At 57.7% G+C, this 8,816-nt stretch overlaps 1 protein-coding gene across 5 annotated transcripts in view; it reads right to left on the bottom strand.

Annotated features, from left to right (window-relative positions):
* Nucleotides 1-6: 6 nt before the first annotated feature.
* PAX5 (paired box 5) overlaps nucleotides 7-8,816 on the bottom strand; it is a 212,093-nt gene continuing 203,283 nt past the window's right edge. For all 5 annotated transcript variants that reach the window (XM_027770032.1, XM_014586019.2, XM_027770033.1 and 2 more), the window contains one exon: nucleotides 7-4,720. In XM_027770032.1, coding sequence (XP_027625833.1) covers nucleotides 4,644-4,720 — 77 coding nt within the window. In that variant the 3' untranslated portion in view covers nucleotides 7-4,643. The remainder of the gene's footprint in view (nucleotides 4,721-8,816) is intronic.

Raw genomic sequence — 8,816 nt, 5'->3', positions numbered from 1 at the left:
GCTCTTTGTTACCTTTCACGGGATGCACTTGCCTCAGATCTCCCCAAGGCCAGAAGAACTCGAGGAATTAATTTACCAGGAGAGCTAGCGTGCATGCCTAGAAACTGTCAGAGTCAGGTCCCAGACAGGAGACAAGGCCAAGGCCACAGAGCCAGCCTCAGCAGAGCCACTGTGGAGCTGGTCCAGCCCAGAGTCCAGTGGGATTCACCCACTCGAGCCAGAGCCTGGATTTTTCTCTCCCCTCCAAGGAAGCTGAACCTTAGACATATCTTAGTTGCAGATGCTGCAGTGGGGAGTGCCTGGTTTGTTTTTCAGATTTCCTCCCTGGGGCTTGGAGCTCAATTCTAGCAAAATGTCAGCCAAACGGGGGCGGAGGGGGGGGGGTGTCTGGAGCCAGAGACAGGGCAGCCTCTCTGAGGTCTTACAATGGGAATTTACCCCTCAGTGCCCTGAGGCTACATCTGGGCCCCATGCTGTCCATGTGAAAGGCCCAGGAAGCCCTGATCTCCCTTTAAAAGCCAATACCTCCCCTAGCCCCACCACCCCCAACCTTCTACCCTGTCCCACCATCAAAGCCCACATGGTTTGCAAAGGTCCAGGATGAGGCCTGGGAGAGTGGCCAGGACCGTGTTACCCTGTCGCTGCCGCTGGGTTGCTGGACAACCTGAGACACGTCTCTCACCCCTCTGCGCTCCCGTCTCCTCTAAATCTGTAATGAGGGACAATGTGGTGAAGAAGAAAGGGGCATTTGATGAAGATTGAGGGCCATGGGCTCTTGGCCAGTGGGTCAGATTTGGCCCACAGACATATTTTTCATTGGTTGATAGAGCGTTTTAAGTTTTTACACTTAAATGCCACACTGTGGGACGAGCTGTGCTGCCCCGTCCCCGCCCGAGCAGCAAGGTCATGCCACCTGCCTGGCTCTGGGAGCAGCCTGGGCTCTCGAGACTGCAATCTGTGTTTCTCAGGCCTGTGGCATCCGGATGACCCTGGCTCCAGCAACTCCTGTACATTCTCACGCTAGGCCTGGAGTCTGCTCCAAAGCGGAAAAAGCGAAGGGAAGCTCCTGATACCAGGGCCCTGGACCCCATGAGACTGGGCCCATGTCGAGGGCCTGTTAGGGACTGTGGTATGGCCTGGGACCAGCTCTGAGCCTTGGAGAACAGGAGGGAAGGAGTCAGGATGGAACCACGGAATGCTGATGTGGGTGTGGGCAAAGACTGCGGGCTTCAGTGAGAATGGGAGCACGACTGGACCGGCAAAGCCACCAAGCCCAGGGCCCTTTGCCAGGCCAGCCGCTGGGGCTCTGATCTTTCCTTCCTCATTGTGAGTCTGAGGGGCTTCTAGGGGCAGAGGGGTGGATCCTCTAAGCCATATGATCCCATGGCGGGAGCGCAACTCTGTGGAGAGAGTGGGGCCCAGAGAGCTGAAATTCGCTTTGCCATTGTCTCACCTCATGAGCCCCAAGTGTCGACTTCCCCATGTGTACAATGAACATCTTTGCCCCACAGGATGGTCAAGAATTGCCCAGAACCGTACAGCATCAGCTAGGAAAAGGCAAACTCCAACGAAGGCGCCTTGGGGAAGGGGTGCCGGGTTTGATATGTCATCAGTTTTTTTCTAGGTTGGAACTAGACTAATGGTAGGAAAGTTTTTCATAAAATCCACAATGTCCATTTCAAAAAGTCAAAGCTAAAACACAGGCCGAAGGCCCGTGGAGGAACACCCAAGGCCTCCTGCCATGATGCTGGTGAAGCCCCGGCCTTGTGTTTTCCGTTTGGAATTCTCTGGCATCTACTCAACAGCTGTGTCCTTTGGAACCCTCTGCACCGAGCTCCCAGGCGGCTCCACCAGGCGGCATGGGAGCTCTGGACGGGAGAGAGCAGGTGTGAGTGCATGAGAACATCTGCGTGCATCCGTGTGCTCTTGTGCTTCTGCCTGGCAGCCCAGGAACCGAGTAGCTGTCTAATAAATAAAAATCCAATCTGAGGACCAGCAAAGCCTCAGCAAGAGAGGGAAGGTACGGAGGGAGCTCAGCACAGGGGCAGGAAGAGGAACAGGGTAGGGCCGGGTGGGCTTCACTGAGGAAGGGCAGTGTGTGCCTCAGGCAGCTGGCTCAGGGGGTGCCGACCTCCTCCCAGCACCTGAAACCACCAGGAGGGGCCAGGCGCCAAAGAGAGGGATCATTCCAAGGGAGGGGTAGCAGGGGCAGAGGCCCAAGTGGCCAGTGCTGAAGACCCCAGACCTCACTGCTTTCTGTGCAAGGGAGGGAGGAGGAGGGGAGGGGCCAAGCGACACACCTTCTCCTTCCTTGCCTGGCAGGTGGAGGCTAGAGCTGGCCCATCCAGGCTCCTGGAGGCGGGCTCAGCCCCAGCTACCTCCCTTCTTTGTCTGGAAGTTTCCCAGGGGTGGATACACCTCCTGTGAGCTCTTGGGCTCCATCTCTGGCCTGGGTGCTGGGCTTCCTGGGTGGTTTTCACCCCATCTGGGGCATTGGGCCAGAACCACCTCCCACTGCCCTCACTGTCGGCTTCTCTCCCTAGGAATAGGAGGTGATAGATGGGGGTGACAGTGATCACCATGTGTCAGGGTCAGGGGTCCCAGTCCCATTTGCCAGTCATTGCTTGGGGATCTATGTTACCGAGCCTGTTTCCTTCTCTGTCTCACCATACCCTGTGGGAGTTTGGGGGGATAAGCCACTTGATGGTGACCAGAGGAGTCTGCTCTCCCTCTGCACGGTCCCAGGCTTTCCTAAGCTGGGCCTCAGGTTCCCCTGAGGGAAGCCAGACCGGGTCTTCTTCAAGGTTCTTCTGATTCTGACCTCTGGGCGTTCTATTCCACCCCCCACCATCGCAGTCAGCTATGAGCAGAACTCAGAGGCCCATTCCCATATCCTTCCAGGGCAGGCGAAGCCCTACCCCAGGGGACCCTGCCACAGCCCACCTCCTAGGAGGGAGGGAGGGCAAGAGACACCTGTCATGTGACCCTACAGGTGACCCTGCCAGACTAAGACAGCAGAGGCTCAGAGAGGTGAAGGATCTTGTCTGAGGCCTCGTAGCAAAGTAGAGGTACAACCCAGACAAGATCCACCAGGCCTGATGACCTCAAGTCCGGGCTCTCCTGGCCCCAGCTCTCTGCCAGCTTCATGACATACAGACTCCAGGGACACGTGAGATGATCAAGCCCCCTGTCGCTGTCATTCAGCCCAAGTTCAACAGGGGCTCCACCTGGTTGTTCTGAATTGGCAAGGGAGACTGTGCACAGAACTAAGGCCTCAGCAAAGAGATGGTGACACCTGGCACCCCATCTCGAAACCATTCCAGGTCACATTCCAGCTCCTCACTGTCCTGCCTCTCCCCCAGGAGGCCTTCCTCTGTCTCCCAAGTCTCCCCAGCTGGCTTCTTCTGACCACCTAGTGAGTTATCCGAGCTGCTGTGGCCCTCAGCCATGACCCTGACCACCACAGCCTCTCGTACCAACAAGTGGGCATGCACTACACAAAGTTAGGCATCTACCCGGCACCCCAACACCTCTGCACCTAGCTGCAGTCTAAGCTCCGTGAGGACAGGGAGGGGCTGTCCCGAGAGGACGCTTCGACGTTCTGGCTGGCTGCTGCAGGGTGTCTGTGGTCCTTGGCACAGAGGAAAGTCCTTTCTGTTAGTCACTCTATATCAGTGGGATAGGCTTGCCCAGAATCTGCTCGCTGGGTCCTGGAAGGGGGGTGAAAGTGTCCATGGTGGGTGTCCAAAGCGATTGGAGCCTGGGCATGTCGCCGAAAACACACCCCAGGGCAGTTTGGCAGTTCCAGGGGCTGAGAGAGCAGGGAGAACCTTGGGCTCCTTGGCATGGTGTGGATCAGACGAGCTCCCGCGTTCCGTCAGTCCACAGTGCCGTTGACACTTAGATGACCTCTTACTGTAGAGCCGAAGCTGAGCGCGTCCCAGTCCATGTTTCTTGAGTCCTTTGATCTGGAAGGAGCTGCTCCACTGAAATGGGGGCAAGAAGCCAGGGCAGCTCCCTAAAATGTGCTCTTCTTGGGGGGGGAAGCTTAGGGGGAGCTTGCAGCACAACCAGTGAGACCCCGAGTCCAGAGAAAAGAAGTAGAGATGACCGGGAGGCTGGGGCCCAAGGTGGGGTCAAGGACAACTCCCAGCCCAGACAGGGGCACCCAGGCAAGATAACCCGTGACATACCACGAGTGCAGGATGCATAACGGTGGGAAGTCTGCCTAGTGGGACCCTCAGGCCCACCAGAAAGCAAGAAGGTATTTACATGGGTGCTGTGGAAGCACCAGAAGCCAGCTCTTGCCCAGGCGCGGGGTGGCTCAGGTGGACAGATGGTCAGACAGCCGGGGAAGCGCCGGGCTGGGCTGGGACTGTAGCTGTCTGCAGAACAGTCTGCTTGTCTGGGAGAAGCTCAGCCGCGGACTGGGAAACGAGAGTGTCTGCAAGTCCAACAGCGCTACCACAGAACCCCAGAATCCCTGGCAGGAAAAGGGGAGGGAGGGAGTTTCAGGCAAGTGGGGGCTAGCGAGGAGGGGGTGATCTTATTGGGCCCCTCTGGCTGTCTTCAGAGGGAGCTGGGAGGCTATGGCCCTCAATGATATGTGTCATAAGTGCTTGGTGCCCGCTTGGCTCCGAGGGTCAGTGACGGTCGTAGGCAGTGGCAGCTGCAGGTGGGGCAGCTCCTCGGGCCGCGGCGCTGTAATAGTAGGGGGAGCCTGGAAGAGACAGGAGAGAGCACTGAGACTGGGCCAGGGGTCCCCCTTCTCTCTGTCACCACCTGTGTCCCTTCCCCGCCTTCTGTTTTGGTCTCTTCCTTAAACTCTGAATCTGATCAGGGCTGCTACAGGCTCATAGGATTCAAGACCTTTACCTCCTGGAACTGGAGTTGGCAGTCTGGGGCCCTCGGGTCCAGGCTTCCCAACTGCCTGTTCTAGTAAAGAACGTCTTATCGGAACAGGGCCGTGCCCCTTTGTTTACAGATTGCCTTCGGCAGAGTGGAGTAGTTATGGCAGAAGCCCTAGGGCCTGTGAAGCCTGGAAGATTTACTATCTGGCCCTTTAAAGAAAGTTTGCCAAGTCCTGACCTAGAAAATGAAAAAAAAAAAACGCTTCCTTCTCCATCTGGCCAGCCTCTCTGGATTGCTTTCCTGCAAGAACAGCCTGCCTGCCCACACTCACGCTAAACTAAGCCCTGTGCAGCTGTCTCAAGTCCACGGTGACGCTGACGCCACTGTCACAGCCGCACAGCCCGTGTCCGACCCTGGTGGGCCTTCCCACACGTCGCCTCCTGTAAACGTGTGCGGCGGTAGGTAGCCCATTTTACCACCCTCAGGTCTCTGTACCTTTTCCGCGCCAGGCTCCCTGCCTCGCCTGAGTCCTCGCCTCCTTTCCTGTCTGTCAAATGTCTATGTCTCCGCCAGGTCCTGGCGCCCTCCTCCCAGCTCATGCTCCTCGCGGGCTGGACCCCGTGCTACAATCACTTCTCTCTACACACCCCACCCCTGGATGGGGAGCCCTACAGAGGCAGGGGCCGGTTCTGCTCTTCTCGGTGTCTGTCCCAGGTCCCAGCCTCAGAGCCCTGCTGGGTTTGTTGTGTAAATAGGCTGGGTGAGCAAACGACAGCGAAGGCTCCCATTCATTCATTCACTACTTCACTCACTGCTTAGGTCAGACCCTGTTGGCCCCCTGGCTGGGCAAGAACAGAGCAAATACGGGCCTGACGTTCGGAGCCAGGAAGGGGGTCCGTGTTCTTGAGAAAAGAAGTCCAGAGCGAGTAAGGTTGTTCTAGCAAGTCAGTTGGAGCAGTGAGTGAGGCTGGGCTAGGCGGACATGGGGAGGCTGGAGTCAGTGTGTATAAGAGGGCAGAGTGCAGACGCCTTCCTGCGGCCCTGGGCTGGGCGCCTTTCTTCGGCTACATCCTGTCGATGAGGCCTCCCGGAGCCCCACTCCCTGTTCAAACTCCTCCTCAAAGATGAGGGAGCCTTCGGGTGGGGCGGGGGCCCGGGTGCCTAGCAGATTCTCAGATCCACTAGACCAATCTCCTCCCTTTTTTTTGGAGAGGTTTTTGTTATAAGGCGCGTGCGCTCACCAGACAGAGAGAGACAGAGAGACAGAAAGTGAGAAATCACCCCCCAGGGGGGTTGGCCACGCCGCAATCCCTTCTCCTCCACCAGCCTCTCTGGATTGCTTTCCTGCAAGAACAGCCTGCCTGCCCACACTCACGCTAAACTAAGCCCTGTGCAGCTGTCTCAAGTCCACGGTGACGCTGACGCCACTGTCACAGCCGCACAGCCCGTGCCCGACCCTGGTGGGCCTTCCCACACGTCGCCTCCTGTAAACGTGTGCGGCGGTAGGTAGCCCATTTTACCACCCTCAGGTCTCTGTACCTTTTCCGCGCCAGGCTCCCTGCCTCGCCTGAGTCCTCGCCTCCTTTCCTGTCTGTCAAATGTCTATGTCTCCGCCAGGTCCTGGCGCCCTCCTCCCAGCTCATGCTCCTCGCGGGCTGGACCCCGTGCTACAATCACTTCTCTCTACACACCCCACCCCTGGATGGGGAGCCCTACAGAGGCAGGGGCCGGTTCTGCTCTTCTCGGTGTCTGTCCCAGGTCCCAGCCTCAGAGCCCTGCTGGGTTTGTTGTGTAAATAGGCTGGGTGAGCAAACGACAGCGAAGGCTCCCATTCATTCATTCACTACTTCACTCACTGCTTAGGTCAGACCCTGTTGGCCCCCTGGCTGGGCAAGAACAGAGCAAATACGGGCCTGACGTTCGGAGCCAGGAAGGGGGTCCGTGTTCTTGAGAAAAGAAGTCCAGAGCGAGTAAGGTTGTTCTAGCAAGTCAGTTGGAGCAGTGAGTGAGGCTGGGCTAGGCGGACATGGGGAGGCTGGAGTCAGTGTGTATAAGAGGGCAGAGTGCAGACGCCTTCCTGCGGCCCTGGGCTGGGCGCCTTTCTTCGGCTACATCCTGTCGATGAGGCCTCCCGGAGCCCCACTCCCTGTTCAAACTCCTCCTCAAAGATGAGGGAGCCTTCGGGTGGGGCGGGGGCCCGGGTGCCTAGCAGATTCTCAGATCCACTAGACCAATCTCCTCCCTTTTTTTTGGAGAGGTTTTTGTTATAAGGCGCGTGCGCTCACCAGACAGAGAGAGACAGAGAGACAGAAAGTGAGAAATCACCCCCCAGGGGGGTTGGCCACGCCGCAATCCCTTCTCCTCCATTCTCCTCTCGGGATCTTGGGCACGCACGCACACGCGCCCAGCATGAGTTTTAAGCCACCGGCTCTGGGACACGAACCACGGTCAGCTACATGGGAGTCCAGCAACATAGCCATTACGCTAACTGCTGGTCCCAGTCTCCTCTTTTTACACGGAGGTTCTACAGCCCAAAGCCACAGAGCCTCTCAGTGCCATGGCCAGGTCCAGAATTAAGTTCTCTGCCCCCTTCTGACAACTCCATTCCTGGCCTACCCAACGGCCCTGGAGGGAAGCGCTGACCCCAGTGGGCAGCAGTAGGACCCTGTCAGCCATCGCAGGTCATGCCAGGGTGGGACGAGCAAGCTCAGTGACGTACATTTATCCTGAATCTCACCCAAATCCAAACCAGTTCTCCCAGATACCATACCAAGGGCCGGGATTCAAACTCTGCCAGTCAGGCCCTACGGCTTGGCTGTGAGACCTTGCAGGAACGACTGGTCGTTCCCTCTGGACCTCGGTTTCCTCATCTGTAAAAGGGGGCTGCAGTGGCGCTATCATGAAACAAGGACGTGGAAGTCCTGGGGAAATGGTCACTCTTCCAAGCACTTTGTACACCTTAACTTTCAGCTTCCACATCAGTCCTCTCACGAACACACGATTGTCCTTTCGTTACAGATGAGGAAAATGAGGCACAGAGGCTGAAGCACTTGTCCGAGGTTAGTATGTAGGAAAGAGGGGTATGGGGGGGGGATTGGCATGCGCCACCTCCCTCCAAACTCAGCCTTGATTCGTAGCTATGCCACCCCCTCATCAATCCCAGGCACAGCCCCAGGCAGTGGTGACAGTGGCAGAGGCACCCTGTACTGCCCCAGAGGCTTAGACTCCAACCCCATGCCTCAGTGTTCCCAGAGACATGGAGTCTTCTGCCATCTCCTCTGTCACCTCCCTGCCAGGACCCTTGACTCAGACACCTGCCAGCCTTCCTTTTCCATGGGTGGGGACAGCATCAGGACAGTCACCCACTGAGCACCAGCAGTGCCAGTCTGCACCCTGCCTGCTGATGGACCATGGCAGAGACGTGTGTGAGAGCCACCCCTGCAGGCTGGGCATGGCCTAAGAGATGGGAAGTCCATGAACGGGCCCTACAGGGAGGAACGGAAGTAAAGGCTCAGGCCTGGGGGACCCCTAACCTGGCCCCCACCTGCCCCGCACCTCTCCCCTTGAACTCTGACTCATTCCCCTCCCAGAGCCGGGTCCCAGCCAGCCTGGCCAGGAGGCCCCCGCGGGAGATATGCCTTTACTGTGAAGAATGGAAGCATCACCTCACAAAGCACTCTGTCTTCTTGGTGCCCAGTAGCTCTCCATCTAGAATACACTTGTCCTTTCTTCTGTCACTTGTCCTCTCTAATTCACATTAGCATCCATTTACTGCCTGACACAGTCACTCCGGCTCTGTGCCCTCTCCAGCCCCTTTACAGCGGCCACAGGCTCCCATGTTAGTCCTCGCTGACCACTGCTGCCCTTTCTCCCTGCCAGCCCTCCTGCCCACCGGCCTCGCTACCTTCTGGCCAGCTTGGGACCTCAACCCCAATGGCAGATGCTGGACCCCAGCCATGTGGGGA

The sequence above is a fragment of the Tupaia chinensis genome, unplaced genomic scaffold (assembly GCF_000334495.1).
Source record: "Tupaia chinensis unplaced genomic scaffold, TupChi_1.0 Scaffold000104_1, whole genome shotgun sequence".
Classification (NCBI taxonomy): Eukaryota; Metazoa; Chordata; class Mammalia; order Scandentia; family Tupaiidae; genus Tupaia; species Tupaia belangeri.
This window is presented reverse-complemented; position numbering and strand designations above follow the sequence as displayed.